General features: G+C 51.7%; 1 protein-coding gene across 2 annotated transcripts; it reads left to right on the top strand.

The window, feature by feature from the left end:
- On the top strand, positions 1 to 26,492 carry COG2 (component of oligomeric golgi complex 2; the record flags this gene model as incomplete). Of its 2 annotated transcripts, none has more annotated exons than XM_080717142.1 (18): positions 1 to 72; positions 4,683 to 4,844; positions 5,887 to 5,952; positions 7,872 to 7,952; positions 9,262 to 9,365; positions 11,552 to 11,660; positions 12,429 to 12,608; positions 14,231 to 14,355; positions 15,243 to 15,369; positions 17,960 to 18,099; positions 19,245 to 19,306; positions 20,086 to 20,237; positions 21,790 to 21,987; positions 22,721 to 22,793; positions 23,269 to 23,408; positions 24,382 to 24,521; positions 25,697 to 25,877; positions 26,391 to 26,492. In XM_080717142.1, 18 exons carry the CDS (start codon positions 1 to 3, stop codon positions 26,490 to 26,492), a joined length of 2,214 nt encoding a protein of 737 aa, XP_080573268.1. The 2 variants fall into 2 exon arrangements, with proteins under 2 accessions (XP_080573268.1, XP_080573267.1); XM_080717141.1 differs by having other exon boundaries at positions 23,266 to 23,408.
- Positions 26,493 to 27,380: the final 888 nt, after the last annotated feature.

Raw genomic sequence — 27,380 nt, 5'->3', positions numbered from 1 at the left:
ATGGAGAGGCGCGGCATGAACCTGCCCACCGGGCCAAGCGCGCTGTGTTTCGACAAGGACGAGTTCATGAAGGTGCGCGGCCCGGGTGGCGGGCGATGGAGAGCGCTGCCCAGGGCCGCGCGCCGCGGGACTGCCGGGGTCGGCCGGGGTCAGCGGGGCCGGGCGGTCGGGGCCACGGAGGCCCTGCCTGGCTCACCCGGCCGCGCGGCCGGCGCTGCGGTCAGTACGAGCGGGAGTGTGTCCAGGGCCGCCCAGCGCTGTGCCTGGCCGGCGGGACACCGAGCTCGGGTCCTCGCCCGACAGTCGCCAAAAGCTCCCGCAGAGGATGGCCAGGTTCTCGGCGCCCCTCCCTGACTCTGTTATGGTCCAGCAAAGCCAGCGGTTCGCTTGCTGCGAAGTGGCTCCCCTTCTTGAAGCAGGCTTGCAGATATTGCAGGATATGAGCCTACAGGGAAGAAAGATAAACATCCCATCGGTAGTAAAAAAAAAAAAAAAAAAAAAAAGTTCATCAGGCACAGCCTCGAGAATGTCTGGGTTTTGAGGCAGAATTGGGCGGAACTTTGCTTGGCTGGTACTGTGCCCCGCCCGGTTGTCACTTAAGTCATCTGCAGAAGTTGTGTGTATTTAATTTCTTAAAGTTACGATTCTTGGCACCACCTAGTTTCAGTGTTAGAAGGCTAAAGTTTGGCTCATTTAGTAGGCACTTAAAATGTTAACCACGTGAGTTTGTCTCTTGAATGTGATTCCCGAGTGTACATGGTCAACTTACCCAGAAATTCTCTTCCACCCACTGCTAAAAGCTACTCTAGAAGGAAGGTAGAAAGAACTAAGGCTTCCTGGTGGGAGAGGTACACTGAGGAAAGAAAGGCCACGGTAAAAACTGAGGACCTTGTTCTGACCTCAAGAATCTTGGAGGGTAGAACCACCATAACTTGTCCGCCTCTTTACCTAGGCTTCCTTTAGGCTCTGCCATCATCCTTTCTGACTCAGGCGCCCCACAGTCTTTCTCACTCAGAGCTGACGGACTGCCTTTGGTAAACACAGCTTCAGGAAGTAGAAATCACAAGTCCTAAAACATCTTAAGATAGGGAGAGGAAGTGACTCCAGTACCAGCAACTCCGTGTTCTTTCATGGCTTCAAAAGCTCTGAATATGCCCCGCAGTTAATAGTGCTGAGAAGTGTAACCACTCTGTACGTACGAGAAAATTCAGAGAACGACTTTCCTGTTCTCTGTAAAGTGTCGATTTTCTAGGTGAAACTGGAAATTAAAGCTATCCATGATTTGTGTTTCCCTGAAAGAGACATTTATGTTAGAATCCTGTGGCAGAAATGATAGAGTGCTTGCTGTCTGGGTTATAGTTTTACGTGTTTCTCATTTAACACGGTTTGTAAGCTGATAGGTTTTTGCATATCAGGGTAGAATATCAGATACGCGTTAGGAAAGTGGATATTTGAAATCCTATTAATTGGAAACTCATTAGTTAGCTAGAGATGATAGCAGCCTGCTAGTGCATTGGTAGAAATTGCTTATTCAGCCAGTGGGCCTTCATTCATCACCTACTGTGTGCCAGCTTGCACCGTGAGCATGAAGGACAAGGTGAGTAAGGTGTGGTCTAGTTCTGGAGTATGTCGAGAGGGGAACATGTGTGACCAGAGTGACAGGTATGGGAGGAGGCCAGGGATGAGCTAGAAAGGTAGGTGGGTGGTCGAGGTTGAGCCCTGTGGACTTGACGAGAGATTTGTGCTCCGTGCAAGGTTCATTATGGAGTTACAGGCAACTTCAAAGCAGGAAATTACATGGTCGGGTCTGTAGCGCTGCAGCTGACTGGTAGCAAGAGGCTGTTACACCCTTGGAGAGTGTTGACAGCCAACTGATAGAGGAAATAAGACACGAGGTATTGGTAGTGGGAGAAGGAAGGTGGTAAGCAAACAGGACAGGTTAAATCCATAAGCCTGGGCATGTTGCTGAAATCACAGCTTCTGTCTCAGCATGTGACTGCCTTCTGGGTTTACAGAGAAAAATAAATAAAAAAGGCCAGGCCATCATGTAGGCACATCCTCACCTTGCTGATGGCAGCCATGTGTTGGCGATGCCGGTTGCCAGTCTTCCTCGCCTGCTGTGGGGCTTCTCTTCTGAGCTCTGCTACCAGGCGGCTCCCTGCCGTTGCCTTGCAGGACTTCTCACTCGCTTCCCACTGACTTGCACGCACACTCCTGCCTGTCTCTTATACTCAGTCCCCGCCTCTGACTTCTCCCTGTCAGAGCCTCAGACTGCAGAGCGATCTTCCCTTCTGCTACGTTCACTCAGCTCAATCACGCTGCCTTCCACCCTTGTCTTCCTCTGTGCAGCTGTCACCCAGGTCACTTGCTATAAGTCAGTCCCTTAGACCTTTCCTGGCCCCATGCCTTCAGCAGACCAACACTGTTTTCGTTTGTTTCTGAGACCCCGTGCTTTCTGGTTTTCTTTTTGCCTCTTGTCTCCTTGTCTGCCTCCTCGTAGCCCCTGAATGGCTGGTCACAGACTTGGACAGATCTCTTCCTTGAGCTGGGTCACTCACGACAGGCCCCTTCCCTGACTCCCCGTGGCCAGGTGATGCAGATTTAGATCTCTGGCACATCTGTCTCCTGATCTCAGTCCCACAGACTGAACTCCTTACCATCCTTCTAGTATGCCAGCATGCTCAGAAGTGATTTTGTGGGAAAAGACAACTGTACCTTCCCAGGAAATGCTCCACTGTTCATCCAGTGATGGGTCAGAAGGTCGGCCGTCCTCGGCAGCACCGCTCCCTTTCCCAGCCTCGTGATGTCAGTTCTGGGTACCTCTCGGATTCCTCTTCTCTGTCTCCTCCGTTCCTTTTTCCTAGTTATTCTCTCAGCCGTCGTACTCCTGTGGCTGCTTCTGTGCTTGCTGTTTATGGCCGTTCCCGGTCCTTCTGTGATCCAGGCAGGATGCTCTTTTCCAAGTGTGTATCTGGTCATGCAAGTAAGAGATGGCTAGTAAAATATCGAATTCACAGGCCATCGGGTTAGTATTTGTGGTATTTTTTCTTTGTTCAAAATTAGATAGCAAGAATCATGATGTAAATGGATTTTGGGGGCAGTGCTGGAGATTGAACCCAGGACCTCACACATGCTAGGCAAGCGCTCTGCTGTGCCTCCATTTTAATTGGGTGCCAGTTGGCTACCTGCCTTGGATACAGGCCTAGACCTGAGGGCGGGAGCTGGAGGTTTTGCACACCTGCTGTCCTCTGCAGCTTCATTTCTTCCACAGTTTGTCCTTGGTTAGCTCCTTTGTGTCAGGCGGTCTCAGCTCAGATGTCACCTCGTAAAGGTTTCTCGCATCACCCATTAACAGACAAGCTCTCCTTCAGTCACCTCCAGCACGTATCGCTTCTTGCTAGTGTCCTGTCTACTTGTTGGCTTTCTTGTGTCTGTGTTAGGATATAGACTCCTTGAGAACAGGGATGTCGAGCTGGTTCTCATGCATGTGTTTTTAGTGTGTAGAGCAGCTTCTGATCACAGTAATCAAGTAATATGGATGGAATCCATATTACAGGGCACCTACTGCTGGGTTCACTCTTGCTGTGCATTTGTGGATTTAGAAAATGCATAATGTCATGTGTGCACCTTCAGAGCACCATACAGAACAGGGTCTCTGCGGTGCTGTTCCCCTCCCCGCCCTCCACTCCTGGGGCCTGCCCCACCCTCCCGCAGTCACCGCTCCTCTTTACTATCTCCCTAGTATGCCTTTTCCTGAATGTCATAGTTAGAATCATGCAGTATGTAGTCTTTTCAGATTGGTTTCCTTCCTCAGAAATACACATTTAAGATCTTTCATGTTCTTATAACTTGATACGGCTCATTATTTATTGCTGAGTAATATTCTATTGCATGGTCACGCCGGTTAGCTCATTCCTCCACCTGTCCTTGCATCTGAGCTTCAGCAATTTGAGTAAAGCTGCTGTAAACCTCGATGTGCTGCTTTTGTGTGTGTGCTGGATTTTTCAACCCAATTGGGTAGATATCAAGGTCAATGATTGGGAAGACTGTTTGGTTTGGTAAGAAACTTGCAAGCTGTCTCCTAACATGGCTGAACCGAGCTAGGCGTGGTGGCGCACGCGTGTAATCCCAGCGCTTGGGCGGCTGAGACAGGAGGATCGCACAGGTTCGAAGCCAGTCTCAGCTACTTAGTGAGGCTTAGTGAGCAGCTTAGTGAGACCCTGTTTCCAAATAAGATATAAAATAGGGCTGGGAGCATAGCCCAGAGGTAGAAAAGCCCCTGGGTTCTACCCCCAGGACCACAAAAATAAATAAAGAAAGTGGCTGAACTGTTTTGCATTTTCATCAGTGCTGGATGAAGGTCTCTGTTACTCCACATCCTTGCCGGCACTTGATGTATGACGCTGTCTTACTTAAATCTGCAGTTCCCAAGTAGCGTATGATGTTGAGCACCTGTTCAAATCTTTTGTCTGCTTTAAATTATTTGATTTCTTACTGTTTTTCGCCAGCTTTATGGAGGTATGATTGTCAAATAAAGGTTGTGCGGGTGTGACTCTTGTGCAAGGATTCTTGTGCGTGTGTGCGTGTGTGCGTGTGTGTGTGTGTGTGTGCGTTGCTCGCTGTCTTTACATGCAATGTGATGTCCTTGCAGTCATTTCCCTTTCCCTACTTTTACTTCTCAGGAAGATTTCGACGTCGATCATTTTGTGTCTGACTGTAGGAAGCGGGTACAGTTGGAAGAGCTGAGAGACGACCTGGAACTGTACTACAAGCTGCTTAAGACAGCCATGGTCGAGCTCATCAACAAAGACTACGCAGACTTCGTCAACCTCTCCACAAACTTGGTGAGCTGCGCGCCTGCAGCCCCTGTGGGCACTGTGCCCGTGGCTTCTTGTGTGTGTGTTCTTCAAAGGGCTTCGGTTTGTAGTCTCCCCCGGAAACTCGAGACGCTCCCCAGTCCCACAGAAGACCTGAGCTGAACCTTGTGGTGCACGTTTTGTTCTCAGCCTCTGCTCGGCCAAGACCTGTCACACTCAGCTGGAGCAGGCGTCAGCTATTAGCACAGCGTGGAGGTGGGATCGCTGATGGCTCTTTGTTAGCTGACTCCAATCCTGGGCAAGCTCGCTGGTTCAGGCTAATTTGCAAGAGCAAATATCAGCCGTCTTTAAGGAAATATTTGATTTCCTTTCAGGTACATAATGCTAGCCAGCGCTGAGCTGACAGTGGTCATTACTGATCTTTAGGAGGCTTGGTTTTTTAAGATTTGAGAATAGCTTGTAGTGAGAATCTCACTTGTTTGTGAAACTAGTTTAGAAATGCTTGAGTGTTAATATTTCTGGAGTTCACTATTTAGTCTTCTTACTCATATTTTACTTCACTCATCTTCCTGGGAATTTCAAAATGCATTAAAATTAATGAGTCATATTTACTTTTAGGAAATACACTGCAGGTGCTAAGATAAATGTTCCAGCAGGATTAGAAACCCAGAAAGTTTCATTACCATCCTATTTAGTTTGTATTTTCTCAAGGACTGTAATATCTAGGTGTGATATAGTTCATCGGGCTTTTGCCTCAACTGGCTGAGTACATTAATTATCCATAGGTAGTGCTCACCTCCAGTTACAATTTTTTAGTCATGAAACATTCCATCTAAAGGCATATTGTGCATAAGGAGGCTTTCGTTCATTGCAGCTTATTTTTATGGTTTTCATGTACATCAACAATTTTTTCTATTCTACCAACAGTGTTTGTAGCCTTGATTGTTGGCACTCACTGTTACTGTCGGTTGTGATGGATTTGTACACCATCATCCCTCGGTTGTGATGTGTTTGTACACCACGATCCCTCGGTTGTGATGGATTTGAACACCGTGATTCTTGTTTTCAGGTTGGCATGGACAAAGCCCTCAACCAGCTCTCTGTGCCTTTGGGACAGTTACGAGAAGAGGTCCTGGTGAGTTCCCCAGATAATACTAACAAAACCATGAAGCATGGGACACTTATTTTGCCTCCTCTTAGAATTCCTTTCGTCTGTTAGTTGTTGATGCTGTGTTTTGAATGGTCAGTGATTACAGTACTCACTCTACAACAGTTGTACATACATGATTTTCTGGTTTTTGCATGTGAGGCTGCAACCTAAACATATGTTTGGTTTCAAGGTCTTAGAGTAGGGCGTTACCTGTGGGGATGGGAGGAGGCTCTTTGCAAATTCATCTTGTCAGTAAGTAGTCGCCAACTTACAAATGGCTCATATTTTAAACACAAGTGTTTTCCCAACTGATCCTTTATATGTGGTTAGGTCCCTAGACCTGTCCATAAAAGTTATTTATACCCTAATGTAACTGAAGGATAATATAAAATCACCACCTAATAAACATGGATTGGCGTTTCTCTGAGGTAATGCCAGTGTGGGAATGGGACTCTCCACCATGAAGCCATGGGGACATTGGAGGGGAACTTTGGCGTCATGCTGCACAGAACACGGCCCTCCCCTGTGCTTTGCCCACGGGTCGTCTCCCCCAGCCCCAGCTCTGTGTCAGCTCCTCTGACCTGCAGGCCCCAGGCCTGCTGAATGATCTTCCGCTGGTCACCGCCTGGCATTACCTGTCACTCCTGGATTGCCCACAGCTTGGACGGCCTGCGTTCTTGCCTACATCCCGGTGGGCAGGCAGCTCCCAGCGAGGGATACGAGTAGACACTCAGTGCACGCTCAGTGCTGGGAGCGTGCAGAGCAGCGGGCATCACCAGCTGGGGGGCTGTAAAGGGGTCGTGTCGAGAAGTCCTCATCCAGTGGTTCCCAGTGTTGGCCTCCTGTATGACTCTTTAAAGGTTTTCAGCGTGCCCTTCTGTGGGGTGAGAGGAAGCGTTCCTGTGGTCCTCTGCTGGACTCTGCAGCCTGGGGCTCTGTCCTGCTCCCCTCGGTGTTCCTGCAGTCTTGAGCCACTGTGGCTATGCCGTGTCGTGGCCTGCTCACGCACACCCGCTCCAGCCTCCTGTGCCTCCTGTTGGCGCTGCGGCCCCTTTCCCACAGCTGCCTGGGCAGCCGCTGCCACCCAGCCCATCAAGCCACAGACCTTACTTCCTTCCTGGCCCCAGTTCACAAAGCTGCTGTATGAACAGGTGGCTGAGGATGGGCTGTAGCTGTCCCGTGCTTCACAGCCTCCTTGTTGGCTTGCACGGTTGGCTGACAAACATTTATTAGGTATTTGGTTTCACTGAATGAATGGATTCACGCTTCTGTCGAAATCTCTAATTTGTTCCTCTAGCTGTTCCCTTTACCTCGACTTTAGCTCCAGTTCCTTATTATCTCATTCTTGGCTTAATTCTTTGGGTCCTAGACATGATTCTCCACCTGCAGTCTCTCCCTTTTCCTGGCTTCTTGATCCCTAAGTTTCCCAGAACACATTTTCATCAGGATATGGCAGTATTGGAACGTGTAGAAACTGACCCAAACACCCCAGCTGGGCCAAGCCCTCCCGAGTCTCTCTGTCTCCAGACGAAGTCTGCAGTGTACCAGGGAGTGTGCCTCAGGCGCTGACCACGTATCTGCCCACCTTTTGTCTTCTGAGAGCCTCCTCTGCTCTCAGAAGGACCCCAGGGTCCCCTGCCTGCTGCCTGACGCTGGTCCCTTTCTGCCCCGGCCACACTCATCGGGCGTGTACTGCTTTCCTTTGGGCAGTTGATCCTGTGTGACCTGGCTTTCTGTGCCCTTTCCTGAGTCATGAGTAAACAGCATTTCCATCTGATACTCTGTAGTTTTGCCTGTATCTGCATAGTGGCCTGGAGATTTTAAGTCCTGTGGAATTGAATAAAATGTGTAAGTTTTATAATGTTACAGAACAGCTTTGCAGTATGTTTTCTTGATTCCTTTAGAGTCTTAGATCATCTGTCAGTGAAGGAATCCGGGCAGTCGATGAACGCATGTCTAAACAAGAGGACATCAGGAATAAAAAGGTACATGTGGCACCTACCGTTACAGCGTTAACTGCGGCCACCAGCACCGCTCTGTTCCCGGGGCCTGTAGAGGAGGGAGCCTGCGGTCTCTTATGTTAGAACCCAGCAGCTCAGCCCCTGGTGGGGCAGCACCCAGGTCTTCACTCCTGGTCTGCTTAAAGTCCTGTGAGCAAAGTTTAGGGGTAAGGAAAGGAATAGAACTTTTAAAAGGAAAGGGAAATTATACTTCTCTTGTGCTTCAGTTTATTCTCAGTAGCCTTGATGTTGTTAAAGAAATACATTAGGTGCCGGCTCAGTGCCCTCCTGTCTCCTCATACTCTTTCGTGTTACCTACGGAAGCAAGAAGGTAGACTCTCAAACGTACCCGGGTAGTTGCTGGCTTAAGATTCCTTGCTTTTCAAAGGAAGAAGCAGGTATAGCTGTGAGAAAAGCCCCTCGGAGCCCAGCGGCTTCCCCTTGTCCTGCGCCGAGCAGGAGCCCGCTTCTGGAGCTCACCCCAGCACCACCACAGGCCCCCGCGCTGGATGGGCGAGGTGGCCCGTCCTCACGCGGCGGCGCAGGTCTCTGCACCACTGCCTTCGCTCTGGTGGCCTGGGTTTCAGCTTTATTTTCTGATGTTTAGTCATCCCGATTGCACGTTGGCAGCATTGGATCTAGAACTCAGGATTCTCTCTCTAGCCTGTGCCCTGCTCAGTGTCTTCTAAATATGCATAACAGCGTACGCCTTAGAATCCCCAGGGAGACCTTCTGGTGTGTTCTCCTGAAGGTAGATGCTGAACGCAGTACATTCCTAGGAGAGCGCATTGGCCTGGAGAGCAGGGGTTCTGCTCAACCCCTGCTCGCCACTGCTCACAAGCTCAGTCAGGGGTGTCCAGTGAGCAGCTCTGTCTCCTTGTTAAACTCTGTAGTAAGCGTCCTGGGTTAGCTGGCACTTGGCATGCAGGTCAGCTGCTGTGTGATTGGAGATGATGACTGGAAATGAAGATGAAGCATGGAAGGGGGTCTGAGACACACAGCCAGGGAGGCCACCCGTGTGGGGAAGCAGGGGCAAGGTGAGGGTGCGAGCCGCGGAGCGCCTTGTTGGCGGTATCGCCTAACTGTAAACTTGCCGACTATTGAAATGTTCTTGTTCTAGAGAGCCAAAATTAAAATGGGGGGGGGGTATAGATTGAAAATATTAAAAGTATAGATAGCCCTGACTCTTCTACATTGAGTTTTGGCTTTGTGTACCTTTATTTAGGATGAGGAAATAAGGTACTTATGATTAAACATCGTGATAACTTTCTTTGCTTAACTTTAATTTTTACAGATGTGTGTGTTGAGGCTTATACAGGTTATTCGATCAGTTGAGAAAATTGAAAAAATCTTAAACTCTCAAGGTTCTAAAGAAACAACAACTCTAGAAGCAAGCAGGTAAGTGTTCCTACCACATACTTACTACATACCAGTCTTTTTATGAAGGATTGAGTCAACTCATTTCTGAAAAGTAAAAAAGAAGATCTAAGTATACGACTTACTATTGTTAAAGATAGCTCAAGAAGGGTGAGCTACAAACATGGTGACGTTTATGTATATTGTTACAGAGCCTGGGCAGTTTTGGGCCACAAGCCGCCAGCCTCCTGTTGGTTAGAGGTGGTTGTGGGCCACGCCCCTAAGCCGCCAGCCTCCTGTTGGTTAGAGGTGGTTGTGGGCCACGCCCCTCAGCTCCGCCCCTTCTGGCCTGGGCGCTTTACCAGAGCTTGTCAGTCACTGCTAAGGTCTGGTTTGTCTTCAGCTGCTCCGCCTCCTGCCGCCTCCCGGCACTGACACCCCTCCTGACCTGTGCGCCCTCACAGCCCGGTCCTGCCCACCACCCACTTGCACCTTTGCCCTTCCAGCTATGGTCCCGAGTGGCCTGCTCTCCCTGGATACCAGCTCTGCCCAGGGCCTGCAGTGCTGACTCCCCATCTGCTCTCAGGACAGCCACATTGGACTGTGTGGTCTTGGCCGCCGTGAGATGCTGTTTCCTCTTGCTTTCTTTAAATTCTGCCCTGCTGAGGGCTATGGCAGGATGTACAAACAAGACGCTAGAGCTTTTAGAAACACTCCCAGGACCACCTCCTTTGGGGAGTCTTACCTGAACTCTCGTTCAGATGCTCCATCTTCGTGTTTCTGTCAGGCCTCCGGGCGTCTGCCAGGGAGCTTCTCTGTGGGGCTGGAGCCACTGACTGACTCGTGTGCTTTCCCGTCAGCCTGCTCCGCCTCTGCCATCTGCGCCAGGCCTCACTCGTACCCACGGTGCCTGGAACCAGTGTTCCCTGAGAAGAGGTGCCAGGCAGCACCTCTTGCCGGGCTTGCAGCCGCTCAGCTTTGTTCCCACACGCAACTAGCGTTCCTTTGGAATGGCTGTCTTTAATAAGACAGACATCGCCGGGCTTGGTGGTGCATGCCTGTAATCCTTCCTAATACTTTGGAGGCTGAGACGAGGATTGTGTAGGTTCGAAGCCAGCCTCAGCTACTTAGTGAGGCTCTCAGCAACTTAGTGAGACCCTATTTATAAAATAGGTCTGGGAGTATAGCCCGGAGGTAGAAGGCCTGTGGGTTCCATACCCAGTCCACTAAAAAAAAAAAAAGGCAGACGGTGCATTGTTCTTGCTCTGGACCCCCTTCCACATCAGCAGCTTTGACTGTAGAGAAGGCACAGCCCGGCCTGATAGTGATTAGTGAAGGTATTGTGCTAGACTGGCCCAGAAACATGTCACTGCTTTATCAACAGTCTGCACACGGCTGTTGAGAGGGGGAGAGCCAAGGCATTGACTGGCTGGGCCTGCTGGGCGGCTCCTCCTCTGACTAGGGCACGGGCAGATCCCTGTTGGTCTCAACTCAGGTCCCTGTGTGTGGGCATTTCTCTTCCCTGATATGTAGTAGAATGCCTTCCGTTCTCCTTTTCTGCTTGACTTCCTCTCGAGTGGTGTTGACACCACACTGTGTCTTAGGAGCAGAGCCTGTTTAGATCCGTGTGGCAGGTACACATGCTTGTCTTCTCTACAGGACCCAGACATGCAGACCACTTCTGCTTTTAGTAAACATAATTGTAGGTTCTTATAGTTTAAGCTTAAAGCTGTTTGGAGAGCTTTTATTTCTTGACCCTGGAGGGCCAATCTTATTTATTAAGGTGACAGAAATATTTCATGTTTTAGGAATATTGGAGATATCCCAGAAGAAGGGAGAAGGAGCAGGTGGAGAAGTAGGAGAGGGTTCGGGTGGAGTGCAGGCTAGGGAGAGGAGGGGAGAAAGGCAAGGAGGCCGGGAGTGGGGCGTGGAGAAGGTGGCGAGCCCCTGGTTCCGCGCGGGTCTGGCCGGCCCTCCCTTGGGCGGGGCAGCACCAGGCCCTTGCACTTTGCTGATTGCCTGCAGGTGGCTCTAGATGGCTGTGCGTGTGTGGAGAGAGGGTGGACCGTGGCGCTCAGGCCAGCTCTGGGGCGTGAGGAGGTGGCGTAGGGAAGCACGCTCTGCAGGGAGCTCGGTGCAGTGCTGCTGTTGCTCAGGGTGCGGATCGTGGACTCTCTCTGGGAAGCCAAAGCCCTAGGAGTCAAATTCTGTGCTTGCTGTCTCACTAGCCCACTTTTGACTGGACAGATTCTGGAGAGAATCGCCACAGAGTTCAACCAGCTGCAGTTCCATGCTGTGCAAAGCAAGGGCTTGCCCCTTCTGGACCAAGTGAGGCCGGTGAGTCTGCAGTGCCCTTTAGGGCTTGCTGGGGGATTTTGGTTTACTTGGCAGTGTGCCTGACACGGGTTGGGGAGCTAGAGGGTTTTAACTATTTTCAGTTTTGTTTTTGGGCCCTATTTTCTAATTGTAATTAATTAAAGATTTTGTGTAAAAACTTAGTTGCATTCTTTAAATTATAAGAGTAAGCTGGGCATGGTTGCGCACACTTGTACTCCCAGCACTTGGGAGGCTGAGACAGGAGGATTGCGCAGGTTCGAAGCCAGCCTCAGCTACTTAGTGAGACTGTTTCCAAATAAAATATAAAATAGGTCTGGGAGTGTAGCCTGGAGGTAGAAAGCCCCTGGGTTTCATCTCCAGTACCAAAAAAAAAAAAAAAAATAGGTCTAGGGGTATAACCTGTACCACACACACCAAAAATAATTAATTACAAGAGTAACAAATTCTAAATTTTATGTAATTTTACATATGGTGTAGGCAGATTTAATTTTTCCAATACCCATCACTAGGCTTTTAATCTATGTTTATCAAAATGTTTACTCTAGCTCAAGAAGAAAACAACCTTTGCCACTCTGTAATTGTCTAAATTCTTTGACGAGTTAAAGGGCTGCTTACAAGGAGGTTGCAGGAGGAGGAGGGATTCCTTGTTACTGCCCAGGGAACCTTGGCATCCTAGGTTCACGCACATCGCCCCGTGAGGCGATACCTGGCGTGCTGCTTGTTGGGCTGAGCTGAGCTGAGCTTCCTCGCCCACCTTCCTCCTTGCAGCGCATAGCGGGCATCACGGCCATGCTGCAGCAGTCACTGGAGGGACTCCTGCTGGAAGGCCTGCAGACCTCCAACGTGGACATCATACGGCACTGCTTGCGGACCTACGCCACGATTGACAAGACACGGGACGCGGAGGCCTTGGTCGGCCAGGTCCTGGTGAAGCCGTACGTGGACGAGGTGTGTCTGCACGCGCAGAGTAACCACTCTGCGTGCCGCCCTGCGCAGGAGGGGAGGCGGGAGAGGCCCAGGGCTTCCGTGAGGGGCCCGCCGCCTGGGGAGTGGGGTGTGCACTCAGTGTTCCGGCCATGCTTGGCTCGGGCGTCGTCATCTTTTGGAGTGAGAGTCTCGCCCAAGAGGAAGGGCTCATCGGTGTTCTTTAGCTCATTGGTGTAAACTTACTGCTGTGAGAGAATGTTTAACCTGGTCTGTGGGTAGAGTAAACCATGCGAGCAGAGGGCAGCGCTGCGGCCTGGAGGAGCATGGAGTGGAGGGCAGGCAGCCGCCACCCCAGGTCCACACATATGGTGTAGGCATTTGCCGGGCTAGCATTCCAAGATGAGGGACTTTGAGCAAGTTGGAGGGGTGGCACCGGGCTGCCCTGGGCCTTGCCTGTTAGGCTCAGTTACTCTGCCAGGAGCAGGCGGGACAGGCCGAGCTGCAGGAAGCCACTGGTCCTCACAGGATTTCTGACAGGCGACAGCGGCAGCTGATCTGATTGAGCCGTAGTCACAGATCCCATTGCAGGGTTGGGACTTCCTTCCAGCCTCTGTCAGCATAGGCACAGAGGTTATACTCCCTGACTGTAGGGTAAAGGTTTTTGATATTTACATATGTATTTGTTCTTTATTTATTTTGTAGTACTGGGGATGGAACCCAGGGACATTCTACCTCCGAACTATACCCCAGCCTTATTTTTCATTTTTATTTGGAAACAGGGCCTCACTAAGTTGCTGAGGCTGGCCGCCAACCTGTGATCCTCCTATCTCAGCCTCCCAAGTACTGGGATTACAAGCAGGCACCATCATGCCTGCCTGTTTATTTTTTTAATGGGAGAAATTGAATATCCCAAAAATAAATATGAAATTCAGGGGTTAATTTTAGTAATCTTTATTGCATTATTATAAGGATTATAAAAAATGATCTTCATTTTCTTCTGTTTCTGTCTTACTGTATTCCATAGCCATCTATGTAGGACAAAAAGGACAAACTACGTATTGTTCCTTGGATCAATACATGACAATATTTTAGTTATTAATTTATGCTTTTTCTTTGTATAGACTCTGGTGTGCCAAATTAAAGGAATATTTGAGTCTGTGGTGTAGTAAACCGTAGTTCCATTTATTTTAATTTGCATACTCCTGTCATATGATCACTCTGCTCCCAGCCTTATGGACCCAAATTAAAATAATACAGTACTGGGTATTTCCCCAACTCTCTCTGCCTCACACCCTGCCCTAATCTGAATGAAGACAGAGATGGCATTTGGAGGGCTCCTGTGCTCTGACCTGGCTCTTCAAGGGGGCTTTGCTTCCTTTTAAGCTCAGCAGGAAGCGCGAGAGGGTGGGTTCTCAGCCAGCAGTGCTGCCACTCAGCCTCCCTCTATCCCGCGGCAGGCAGAGCTGCACAGCAGATCTTGGGAACGGGTTTCAAATATCACTTCTGTTTTATTTTTCTGTTTAGAAAATACGCCAGCTGGGAGGAGGGTGGCCATGGGAAGCCAAGATCTGAGTTTCTTCCTCTGTAGTGCGTAGCTCACGCCTATCTCTTAAAGACGCTTAAGAAGTGGTGCCCTTTCCCAGGTGATTGACGAGCGCCAGGTGGAGTCCCACCCCAGCGGCCTTCAGCTCATGTATGAGAAGCTCCTGGAGCTCGTGCCTCACCACTGCCGCCTGCTCCGGGAGGTGACGGGAGGCACCGCCTCAAGGTACTCGGAGGGCTCTGTCCCCACCCACGCTTGCTGCCCGAACCTGGTCCTCACCTCGTGCCCGCCACGGTGCCAAGGCAGGTGCACCAGAGCCCCACCACAGCGAAGCCAGGGTTTGGGCTGTGCCTCCTCCCCCAGGGCCCGGCCTTTCCTTTGCTTAGCCACAACTAGTAGGGCCTTTGCTGTCCCAGTTATGCTAACCAGGTCACACCTTACGATGACCCTGTGAAGTCGGTTCTGCATTCTGCCCATTTTAAAGACGAAGAAACCAAAGCACAGAGGAGATAAGAGATTGCCAGGATCCCCGTTTGCACTCAGCCTCACTGGCGCTGAAGGGCTGCTTTATCTCAGTGCCAAGTTTGCGAGTTAGAAATCTAACGTCCAGTGTTAAAAGGGCAAGACGGCACACGCGTTAGTTCCTCACCAGCTTTCCGTGAAGATCTGTGATCAGGGTTCAGATGTAAAGGCACAGACTCTCAGAACTGGAGGCACACTTCAAGGTGGCCCAGCAGGCCTGAAGCCAAGTGTAATGGATAAGTTGGCGTCTTGTGCAGTGCTCTAGGGTTTGGGCCTAGGATTGCTTTTCCTGTGGTATATGACCACTTTCCCAAGGAAAGAGCCCCCGGTGGAGCCACCTTCTGGATACAGTGGCTTCTCCTCATCTTTGACACAGGTATGGACATGAGGTCCACACAGTGTGTCAGGTTCAAAGTGATGCTGAGCTCCAGGGGTAAAGTGCTGTGCAAGCAAGCTGGCTGGCAGATCTGGTCTTTGAAAGGGCTGGAATACGTTTTAGGCAGAGGACCTTTTAGCAAAGCTGCAGTGTGGGATTTTGCTGCTTGCAAAGAGGGTTGGTGAGCCACTGACGCCCTGCTCTGCTCTTGCAGTGAGAGAAGCACCACTGTTCCCGGGTATGACTTCTTGGTGAACTCTGTCTGGCCAGAAATAGTGCGAGGACTGGAGGAAAAGCTGCCTTCTCTCTTCAACCCTGGGGACCCCGATGCCTTTCACCAGGTGACTCCCCATCGCCCTGGTCCTGAAGGGTGCCAGTCTGGGACTTGGGAGCAGCCTTGTTCTCTTTTCATGATCTTGTTTTCTGTGGTTTATTAAAAACAAAAATTTAAGTTGCTAAGTGAACATTTACCTTAAAACGTATATATTGTTTTAGCCAAGTATGGCCTGTGGCACTTTGAGAAATAACATTCTCACTTTAAGAGGTAAAGTATAGCCGGGCATGATGGTGCACGCTTGTAATCCCAAGAGTTGGAAGGCTGAGACAAGAGGATCCTGGTTCGCAGACAACCTCAGCTACTTAGTGAGGCCCTCTGCAACTCAGTGAGACCTTGTTTCAAAATAAAGAATAAAAAATAGGACTGGGGTTATAGCTCGGAGGTAGACTGCCCCTGGGTTTAATCCCTGGTACCACTAAGGAAAAAAAAGGAAAATAAAATTCAATCTAGAAGCCGGGCGTGGTGGCGCACGCTTGTCATCCCCGCGCTTGGGAGGCAGAGACAGGAGGATTGCGCAGGTTCGAAGCCAGCCGCGCGCGCTGGCTTAGGAGACCCTGTTTCCAAATAAAAAAAAATGTAAAAATAGGTCTGGGAGTGTAGCCCGAAGGTAGAAGGGCTTCCGGGAACCCCAGTACCACAAAAAAAAAAAAAAAAAAAAAAAAAAATTCAATCTAGATACCATTGTGACTATATATATATATAATTTTCTAACTTTCTTTAAAAAGTTTCTGCAGTTGTTTTCTATGGAAATTTTTAGGTTTGTATATCTCTACTATGTAATTTTGAAGAAAAACAGCAAGTCGTGGTTGAATTTAAAGCATGCTGTGAATGTCCTGTGTAACTTTTAAACTTAGGAAGCGCTACTGTCTTCTTTTTTTAATGGAATCCTGGTTAGATTTCCTGGTTAGGATGCAGGGCATATTCACGCTGCTTGGAGCATCGTCTTTTGAAGACTTCTCCCCCATTGTGATAGCCCAGTCGAGGACAGGTGGCTGCTGCCGGCCAGCGGGCTGCGGCCATGGCTCAGCCTCTCGGAGCCTGTCTTGCTCTCCCCTGGAGTCGGCTTTGGGTTTTCCTACCGAAGGGGTGGTTCTGTCTTGAGTCTTGTGGTGTGCTGGGGCTTGCTGTATACTTCCACTCTGTCCCAGTTCTTCCCTCTCCTCCTTCCTCCCCTCTTCCTCCCTTCCTTTTCTGCCTTCTTCGTATGTTAAGACTTTTAGGGATTTGTTTTTCTCCTTTATTCGGTGTCTTTCCTTCCACTAATTTTGACATTGTGCCCCTTTTTATTTCTGTAGACATTAAGTAATCTTCATGAAGTGTTGGCAAACTCTCCCTTTACTTAACAGAATGTGAGTGCTCTTCACCCTCCTCCTGGGCAGGTCCAGGAGCTTAGGACACTCCGTGCTGATGGTGCCTTCTCGTGGTACGTGGTGCTCTCCCAGGCTCTTACTTCTGTTTTGTTTTTTAATACTAAAAAGTGAGACCTAGTGACTACTGTTCACAAGCTCACCCCACTCTGAGATTACCCAGGTTCATCTGTTCTACTTCCTGCTGTTCTTGGATGTAAGCCGCTCTTCTTGGGCCGTGTTCTTTCTTCAGAGATGCATCTGTTAGGAGGCTTTTTAGTAAGGCTCATTGATAGTAAACTTCATGTTTCTTTAGTAATTTCTCAGTTTGTGTTTGAGAATAACTGCATGTGCCCTTCTGTTTGGGAGGAGGTTTTGCTGGACATAGAAGCTCAGCACTTGTAGCCTTGTCTTTTGTTTCAAAATAAAAAATAAGTGTGATAGTGCACACTTGTAATCGTAGCATTTGGGAGGCTGAGAAAGGGGGATCTCAGGTTTGCAGCTAGCCTCAGCAACTTAGTGAAGCCCTGTTTCAAAATAAGAATAAAAGCTGGGCATGGCGGCGCACGCTTGTAATCCCAGCATTCGGGAGACTTTGAGGTCAGGATTCTAGAGGGTGCTCGATGCTTGTGGGTGTTTCCACAAGGATCTATCAGTCTTTCAAGGTGTGCCTTCAGCTTCAGGCCCTAATGCAACATGTTTCATGAAAAGGGAAGTACTCTGTATTCCTTTGCATGCAGAGATACAGGTTTGTCCCAGATACAGCAGTGCCTTCCTTTGTCTCAACACCACACAACTAGACCACCCCCAGGGGATAGCATCGGGGTGAAGACCAGGTGCCAAAACTAGGTGACAGCCACTCGAGCCTGGTTCTTACCGCAGGGAACTCCTGTGCCAGCACCGGCTTCAGCAGGACGATGTGCCCTCTGCTCCACTGTATGTCGGTGCTCCAGTGGGCGGGGTGGGATGCCCTGGACATGAACACCATCACCACCATGTAGGGAGCGCTGGATGTGGAATCCCAGGCTGGGTTCCCTCAGGCTTTGCCAGTAAGACCTGCAGCATGGCCCTGGGCTGCATGGTCCTGGGTGTCGCCTCTCAGTGGACGCTGGGAGGGACCTCCTGCGGGCCCTCTCAGCTCCAGAGCCCTGGTTCTGGGTCGGGCTTCTTCATCTCCGTCCAGCCATCAGCGTATGCGCCCGATTCCCTTAGCTTCCTGACGATCTCTGCTGCTTGTCCTTGTTCTAGAAATACACCGTAAGTATGGATTTCGTGAGAAGATTCGAGCGACAGTGTGGGTCCCAGGCCAGCGTGAAGCGGCTAAGAGCACACCCTGCCTACTTCAGCTTCAGTAACAAGTGGAACTTACCTGTGTATTTCCAGATAAGGTCAGTCCTAAACTCAGCTGCCTGCCCTTCCAACAGAGCTGAGTGCTGCCAGGAATGTCGCCCTGAACCGGGCGTGGTGGCGCATGCATGTAAATCCCAGCACTTGGGAGGCTGACACAGGAGGATCGCGGTTTGCAGCCAGACTCAGCTACTTAGCGAGGCCCTTCACAACTCCGTAAGACCCTGTTTCAAAAATAAAGAATAGCCGGGCGTGGTGGCGCACGCTTGTAATCTCCACGCTTGGGAGGCGGAGACAGGAGGATCACGCAGGTTTGCAGCCAGCCGTGCTGGCTTAAGAGACCCTGTTTCTAAATAAAAATATAAAATAGGTCTGGGAGTGTAGCCCGGAGGTAGAAGGGTTTCCAGGAACCCCAGTCCCACCAAAAAAATAAAAAATAAATAAAGAATAAAAAATAGGGCTGAGACAGCCGGGCTTGGTGGCACACGCGTGTAATCCCAGCATTTGGGAGGCTGAGACAGGAGGATCGCGGTTTATGGCCAGCCTCAGCTACTTAGTGAGGCCCTTTGCAGCTCAGTGAGACCCTGTTTCAAAATAAAGAATAAAAAGTCGGGCTGGGGTGTAGCTCGGATGTAGAATGCCCCTGGGTTCCATCCCCAGTTCCATAAAGAAAAAGAATGTCACCCCGATTTGGGGCTCCTTCTCTGGGACCACAGACCACAGTCCTGCCATCCTCACGTGGTTTAGCTCCTTAGCCACCATAGTGCTGGTGCTGGTGGTCTGTAGGCCTTGATGCCACTGGCAGGATTCAGTACCTACCTACCTCCTGACGGAGGCCTGCACGGTGAGTGTTCAGGATGAGGAGAGTGGGTTCATGGGGGCTCAGACAAGCTGCAGAGGGCTGACTTGATCCAGATGGATTAGCTCTTGCTCCACTGAGAGTCTAGGAGAGCAGGCATCTCCTGCTTGGGCGGGATTCACTAAGAACACAGACTGTCAGCATGCAATTGTGGAGCCCTGATAGTAGGAAGCAGGGATGTGGGTAGAAAGGCGCCCGGCAGCCCCTCAGCGCTGTGAGGAAAAGGGGTGGGAGGGGAGGCGCCTGGCAGCCCCTCAGCGCTGAGAGGGAGGGGTGGGAGGGGCTCCATCAGCGCAACTGCGCTAACTTGCGCTCTTTTTTTCGAAGGTTTAGAGAAGTGGCAGGATCCCTGGAAGCTGCGCTCACAGAAGGGCTGGAAGTTGCCCCAGGTAACCTAGGGCCAGATGACAGTTGTCCCTGAGGGGAGCACAGCCCACAGCCAGCAGGACCTCGGTCCCTGGGGCCCTGCCACCCCTCCTGCTGTACAGTGTTCCAGGCCGTGAGGACACTTGTTTAATCTTGTCTTTAACTTTGTTTTTGTTGAGTGCGTGGGATGGAGCCCAGGCCTCTCCTGTGCTAGGTGGGCATTCAACCATTGAGTTGCACCCTCAGCCCAGCTTGCTTTCTTTTAGTAAGATGAGAAGACCCCAGACCTTTTGGTTCATTGAGCTCTCTGTTTTATCAGAGTGACAGCCTGTGGGTTTCTGTGAGTGTTATGTTGGCTCCTAGTGACTGTCTCTACAGCCGCGGGCTTGTGGTCCTCGGGGTCAGCGTCTGCTCTCTAGTGAGCACATCCTTGCTGGACCTGAGCCCCGTCGAGCTCTGGGGTTTGGGTGTGGAGGTGGGCAGATGCGCAGCCTCCCAGTCAGGCTGTGCGCTGAGGAGGGAGCAGGTCTGGCCTGGCCCTGGCCCTTGCCGGGTGGTTGGCTGGGATGAGGTGCTGCTCAGGGCGTTCCTGGAGGCTCTGTGTGTGTTGGCATTTACCCTGGTGCGAGGGAGGCGTACCAGGCGAGTGCGTGGCCTTCAGGATAGGAGAGGCGCCGGCACTTGGCCAGCGCGCCGTCCATTCTCTGGTGCTGCGCTCCTTGCTTTGACCATGTGCGGCAGCGGGCACTGGGTGGTGGCTCGGGACTGACAGGAGCTCCCTAAGTCGGCGGCTCTCCTCCAGCTGGAAGTGCGTACTGCCTCTCGGCCTCTCACAGAACGTGGAGCAGCCTGAGGAGGTGCTGGTCGGAGGAGATGTTCCTGCCGGCGCTGGCGCATCGTCTCTGGAGGCTCAGCCTGCAGGTCTTGGCGCGCTTCTCCGTGTTCGTGCATGAGGTAAGCCTGGCCGCGGGCTCGTCATCAGCGCTGCAGGTGAGAATCGTGGTGCTGTTTGGCCAACTGCTCGTGTGCTATGTCGTGAGAGGCTAGCCCAGGAGAGCCAGCTGGCGCCCCGGGTCCCCCTGCAGCTGGAGCTCCGGGTGCCGCCTGGGTGTCTGAGGTCACGGCCTGGCGTTGGGCTCTAGAACCCAGCCCGACAAGCGCACATTCCCTTCCAAAACCACAATCCAGGAGGTGCCTCTGAATCAAAACAGAGGTGTTTTTTTAATGAAAACTATTAGGAATCAAACACACACATACTTACTGCTTGATTCTGGCCGTTCTCAGCCGTGTGGCCGCTCTCTGGGGTCCTGGCCTCGTCGGGAGCCAGGTGTGGCAAGTGTCCTCACGGCTGCTGGCTGCACCAATGTCACGCGCAGCCCAGGCTCCCCGTGGGCCCTGGCCTTGCCTGTTCTCGCAGGACTTGAGCTGCTTGGCCACTTGCCCAGGGATGGCCTCAGTGGCAGGCCCTTGTGCACAGGGTCTTCACAGTACAAGGAGTCTGGAAAGAGACTTAAAAAAACAAGAGCTGGGCATGATGGCTGGGATTACATGGTGCCTGTAATCCCAGGCCTCAGGCAGCAGGTTTGAGACCAGCCCCAGCAACTTAGCAAGACCCTGCTTCAAAATAAAAAGGAAAGCCGGGCTGGAGTATAGCTCAGAGGTAGCATGCCCTGGGTTCAGTCCTCAGTACCCACAAAACGCCAAGCTGAGGGCGGGCCTGTGGTGTGCAGGGCAGCAGCAGGAGCAGGAGCAGGCCAGCGAGGTTGGCCATGGCCTTGCCGCCCTGGATCCTGTGGGCCAGGGACCACGAAGCCCCCGAGTGTCATGGAAACAGCTCCTGTGTGTGCTGCCTGGGGTTGCTCTGTGGACCGCAGCGCGGCAGGTTACGGAGTGCGGTTGGTTGACGAGTTCCTCTGGCCCTCCCTCTCAGGGAAGGTCTAGCAGACTGCCCTGCCTGGGGCCACGGCTGAGCACCAGCGTTGGCTGGGGACGGTCGGGCTGGGTTGTTCCTCAGGTGTGCACCCAGCAGGCCGTGCATTCTCGAGAGCTGGACAGTAATTTTGTTTTATCCTTAATGAACTACTTTGCAGTGAATGTTTGTTGTCTCATTCTTCTCTTGATGCTAAATGTTCTTCTCTTGAGCTTTTTCCAGTAACAATATGTTACTTTGTATTGAAGCAGAGTGAGGCTTAGATTTTGACTTTTTTCTGTTACTAATCATAAATTTATTAGCTAAATTTGGGCTTTTTCCCTGATACAGTAGTCTGATGTTCTGGAGACTAACCCCACTGTGGTTTGGACTGTTTTTGCTTGTTCCTTTGCATCAGCAGGAATGGACGTGAACTGAAGGCGTGTGAGCACGAGGCGCCGAGAGGGACGCGGTGACCTTCACCGCACGGCTTTGCTGGGTACTTGTCGGCAGCCAGTGTTCTGTGTGCGTCGTTGGCTCACACGTCAGTGCTCGTGCCCTCGAGTGTCAAAGCACTTAACCACCATGTCCTTGCAGCTTTCTCTTAGGCCCATTTCTAACGAAAGTGCCAAGGAGATCAAAAAAACCCTGGTAGCTGGCGGCAGAGAGCCTTCCGTCACCCCCGGAGGTAACGAAGACCAGGGAAGCGGCACACCGGAGGCAAAGCCAGCGGCGTCCATTTCCAGCACTCAGCTCGTGTACGTGGTGGCGGACGTAGACAGGCTCCAGGAGCAGGTGAGCCTTTCCCAGAAGAGCCCTCCTCGCTGGCGGCCAGAGGCAAGCTGAGAGTTGTGGGGCCCACAGGCATCTGAGAGGGGACGCCACGGGCTCCCGCTCAGCGCTCCTAGGAGAGGCTCCGCCCCGGCCACAGGGTGCTCTCCCAGGAGTGACAGGCCAGCTCTGCACAGGCTGCTCCTTTTTTTTTTTTTCTTTTTTCTTTTTTCTTTTTTCTCACTCGTCGTCGTGGGCTGGATCTTAATTGCTTTAGTTCACCTACCCACATTTTTCTGCTAACCTTGGGAAATACCATCATGCTAAAAGCACTTCCTGTTTTCTCTGTATAGGTCCTATATGATTCTGCTTTTAGTATAAAAAGAACGTTATGGACTGGGTTCAGTGTGGGTCCTCCAAAACCCAGTTCTGCTTTCTGCAAGTTTAAGACTTTGTGTGCTTGAACAAATGCCGCTGTGTTTCAGACCGCAGTCTTGAATGTGAGCTGCTTAGTGTCCCGAGATGCAGGACACAGAGGATTGTGCTTGTGCTCCAAGCTGTTAGCTGCAGGGAAGCCGCCATCTTCTGTGTGCCTGCATTCTTACCTGAAAGCCTCGCACCTTGGGTTCCCCCCAGTGGACGATAACCAAAGCCCTGTCTTGGTTTCACTCATTAAAGCTATTCCAGGTGTGTTGATGGAATGGAATGGCGCCCCCCAGTGGGTAAGGGTGACTGATAAAGTGCCTGTGTGTTTCAGCTTCCAGAGCTCCTGGAGATAATGAGACCAAAGCTGGAAATGCTTGGCTTTGAGAATTTCTCTTCCATCTCAGGTAAACAGAAATGAATCTTTCAGCGCAGCAGGTCTTTGGATAAGAATTTTAAAAAAAAAAAATTTTCAAGCCAAGCATGGTGGTGCATGCCTATAATCCCAGTACTTGGGAGACTGAAATAAGAGGATCATAGGCTAGAGGTCAGCCTCAGCAACTTAGCAAGACCCTATTTCAAAATAAAAAGGGGGCTGGGGATATAGTTCAGAGGTAGAATACCCCCGAGTTCAGTCTCCAGTTTAAATTTTTTTTTCCAGAGTCTGGGCTATATTCAAATTTACATTTTCTTCTCTAGTTATAAATCCAAGCTTTTTTCTATAGCCTGTTCTATGGTCTTAACGCCCCTGAACAGGATCTTTTGTTTAATTAAGGTGATTTGACTGTATTTATTGTAGTACACTCTGTAAGCACTGTGATAGTTTTAAAGCTCACCTCTGGGCCAGCCGCCATCACGGCAGCCTTCCTGTCTCCGCAGCAGCCTTGGAGGACTCGCGGGGCTCCCTGTCAGCCTGCCTGCCCACTCTGAGCAGCAGGATCGTCCAGGACCTGAGCGACTCTTGCTTCAGTCACCTGAGAGGCGCCCTGGAGGTCCCCAGGCTGTACCGAAGAACCAACAAGGTCAGTGCGGTCACCATGAGCTCAGAGAGAGGGCGCGTGGAATCAGGTGCGGCAGCTCCTGGGATGGCCCAGGATGGGCCTGACCCGAGCTGTCCCGAGAGCCAAGCAGGGGAGGAGAGGCAGCTCTGGGGGTCCGGTACCGGGCAGCACCTGAGCTCCTTGGAGAAGAGGCAGCTCCGGGGGGGCCAGTGCCGGGCAGCACCTGAGCTCCTTGGAGAAGAGGCAGCTCCAGGGGCGGTGCCAGGCAGCACCTGAGCTCCTTGGCAGTGTGGGCTTTTGCATTGTCATTAGAGTGCCAGTCTCCTCTGCGGCTGGCTCCCTTTCCACACAAGAGCTGGGTGTGCAGAATGGCCACTTCTGGCCAGAGAACCTTCTGCTCTGCTCTTGTCTGGCCTGGAGTGCCTCCTCGGGAGTGGGAGAGACACCTGTTTCAGGTTGCCAAGTCATCGTTTTTCTTTAAACACACCACCTTTCCCTTTGCGCTCTGTAGGCTGTTAGTTATTTTTTGAGAGTGTGTCGTGGGCCCGACTCTGCCGAGCACTTCAGACTCGCTGCTCTTTATACCCAGAGCTAAGAAGGGCCACTCACTCACCCATGCAGGCTTTGCCAGCCATATTGGTACCCCCTTGTGGGAGCTCCCAAGCAGTGCAGTCCCAACTCCACCCCACCCCGCCCACTGCAGAATCAAGGTGAATCTAGAGGGGCGCCAGGTGATTGTATGTGCCGGGAGTCACAGGAAGCAGCGCCCCAGGTCCAGGGACGGGCTGTAGGCAACTGGACCTGCCCACCCACTGGCTGCACGCCTTGCTTCCTCCGCCAGCCCCCTCCCTCCTGCCTTCAGCTGTCTTTCCATGGACCTCCTGTTGCTGGGGAGGATGGCAGCTTTGCACGTCTCAGGGCTAGAACATTGGTGGTATCCTTTTGAGCTTGAAGGTCTGGCAACTTACCTTTAACCCCTCCATCACTGCTCCAGGAGGTGCCAACCACAGCCTCCTCTTACGTGGACAGTGCACTGAAGCCCTTTCACCAGCTGCAGAGTGGACACAAGGACAGGCTCAGACCCGCACTGCTGCAGCAGTGGCTGGAGGACGCACTCTCCGAGAGCACCCACAGGTGAAGCGCCCTCAGGTGGTACCCCCACCCTCCCAGGGCTCCGCGGGCTGCCTCCCCCCACGGGCCACGGCCAGCCTGGCCAGTGTTCCCCAGCCTCGTGGCTCCAGCCCCTGCCTTGACTGCCGCCCTGCCTATGCGCCGGCCAGGTCCCTCCCTCCTTCCTTCGTCCGCTCTGTCCGCCAGTGGGCTCCCGCTGGTGAGACCTTGATAATCGAAAAGAGAAAATGAGTGTCTAAAGCTCCCAAACCCTTGAGCATCTCTTCCTGTCTTGTTATATCTGTTGTTCCCCAATGCTGGCACTGAGTTGCACAGAAAGTGTAGTTTTTGAGATTAGAGGTAGGTGTAGCTTAGTGGGGGTACACTGGCCTGGCATGCACAAGGCCCGGGGTTAGATTCCTAGCACCACACAAAATACAACAAAAAATATGGTATCTTATTATATTGGTTCTGTTTGGTTTTAAGTATTAATTTTGCAGTAGTGTTATTCCATTATTTATGAAAATCTTTTGCTACAGTTACCTAAGCAGGTACGGGTGGGTTAGTTTAGAACGTAACAGTACTGTATAATACGTTTGTGGGTCGGTGTATTTAAATGCTAAATGGCCAGCTTGTAGACAGATCAGCAGTGTAACTCACAACTTAAAGATTATGCTGAGGTGGCACGCACTGTCGTCCCAGTGCTGGGAGGCTGAGGCTGCAGGGTCACAGGCTCGTGGCCAGCCTCAGCATCTTGAAATAAGGTGGAGTTGGAGGCAGAACTCCCCTGGGTTAGTCCCCAGTACCAAAAAGAAAATAAAATAAAGGATCTGCTGAAAGTACTTGGAGAGCAGTGAGTTTATTTAAATCTGAGATTGTTTTACACTTTAAAAGGTGAGCTGGTCCCAGAGCGTTTGGGACGGCCTGCTGCAGGGCCTGGGAGTGGCCGGTGTCTACCTGCTGCAGGGTCTGAGGAGCACACTGGCCCGTGGTGTGCCTGGTTTCTCTCCGTGCTCAGGGTTAACGTTTTAGGGAGTGCATGCTAGAGACTTGACCCTGTCCTACGGTCTGAAGAAGACTTCAGCAAGTCCCGTGGCGGAGTCACTGCAGATGGGCTGTCTCAAAGCCACCTCTATTGGTCCCTGTCGGTCTCTGGTGTCACGGGTGTTGTTCTCACCAGGGACTGTCTTGTGCCCCAGGTACTGCGAGACCGTGTCAGACGTGCTGAGCTCCGTGAAGAAGATGGAAGAGAGCCTGAAAAGGCTGAAACAGGCCAGGAGAGCTGCGGCTTCCACCCCCGCCGGCCCCAGCCCTGGCATGAGCGACGATGACAAGATCCGGCTGCAGCTGGCCTTGGATGTGGAGTACCTGGGGGAGCAGGTATGGCAGCCGCCCTGGACGTCGATCCCCAGCCCATGAAAGGAGGCGGGCCCAGCGCCCGTGTCTGAGCTGGACCCTGCACGCGTCCTGCTGCTTGTCACCACAGCAGTTGGGGTCTAGTGTGTTCGGTCCATCAGGCCCAAGAGAAGGCAGCTGGTGAGACGTAAGAAGTAGGCGGTGGCCAGGGCTCAGCTCTCCCCTAACAGCAGTCCGCCTTCTCCTTTTGGTTCGCAGGTTCTCTAACTTTATTCTCTCTTTTTTCTTTTAAGTCAGTCTCATAAGAGCTTGATTTGATGGGTAAATTGGGATAAATTAACGTGCTGGCTTCTTAGAACACAAGGTGACCCCCAAAACAAAATGTATAGCCAGCAAATCCTTTGTTCTGAAGGGAGAAAACCTTGGGTGCTGGTGTTCCTGGCATAGAAGAGGGCAGCGTCTTGTGCTGTTTCTTGGGCGGGTCTTTCCACTTCGCGTGTGGTCACAGAAGCTTGACTCATCCTGTGGCCTTTGCAGATTCAGAAGATGGGCCTGCAGACCAGCCGCATCAGGAGCTTCGCGGCCCTCGCAGAGCTGGTCGCCGCTGCCCAGGACCAGGCCGCCACGGAGCAGCCCTAGCCCTGGAGGCCCAGGAGAAAGCCACACCTTCCTCGGCACGCTCCGACTTCTTTCACCCAAAAAGAATAAGAGCCTTTTCCATTGTATGGAAGATAGTTTTTAAGACATTTGAAACTTTTACTATAGTTTACAGAACAAATTATTTTATTTTTATTGTAAAACTTAAAGTGGAAGAGCTGATTTCTAAAATAGGGTCAAAGTACAGACGTGGGTCTGGGTGTGAAGCCGTCTCCGTCCTGCGGGCGGACGCTGCATTGCAAATGCATGTCCAGCTCCGAGAGGCCTGTGCCCACTTCCCACACGGCCCCTGCGCCACGGCATACCGCGCGGTGATCCTGCTCGCTGCCAACCACTGCAGGGTGGAGCCCGCAGGGAAGAGTTGTTCCCTTAATAAAAGTGTCTGCTGTCGCACGTGTGCTGTCCCTGTAGGAAGGCTGGGGCCGCCAGTCCAGGAGGGTGGGGTGGCCTGCCCGCAGGGCACAGGAGGCATGGAGGTCCTGGAGGCCAGTGCTCACACCTTTGCACCCCAGCCTCATCACCCCATCTCAGGTGGGGGCGCAGGGCGGCCCCTGAGGTGCTGAGGTAGAGCCGGGCCCGGCTCATCTGCTCTGTAGGCAGCCCGCCCCCCGTGCCCGCTTCAGCAGAGACTGGCAGGCCTGGAGGGAGGGGACCCAGCTGCTGGCCCCCCGGCCTAGGTTCATTGGCCACTTTCTGAGCACGCCTGGTGGCAGGGCACACCTGTGTCAGAGTGCCGCCTCTGGCGTGAGAAACCGTTTCTGCAGAGCATGGGAGTTTCAGAACGCTGGTCTCTTTAGCTTTGCTTTAGTGAGTCAGCAAGTAAGGTTTAAAGACAGACACTTTTCTACGGAAAACCTATTTTCTTCAGGC

The sequence above is a fragment of the Muscardinus avellanarius genome (genome assembly GCF_963383645.1).
Source record: "Muscardinus avellanarius genome assembly, chromosome: 20".
Classification (NCBI taxonomy): domain Eukaryota; kingdom Metazoa; phylum Chordata; class Mammalia; order Rodentia; family Gliridae; genus Muscardinus; species Muscardinus avellanarius.
The sequence above is the reverse complement of the archived record's forward strand: the minus strand, read 5'-3'. Positions and strand labels throughout refer to the sequence as shown.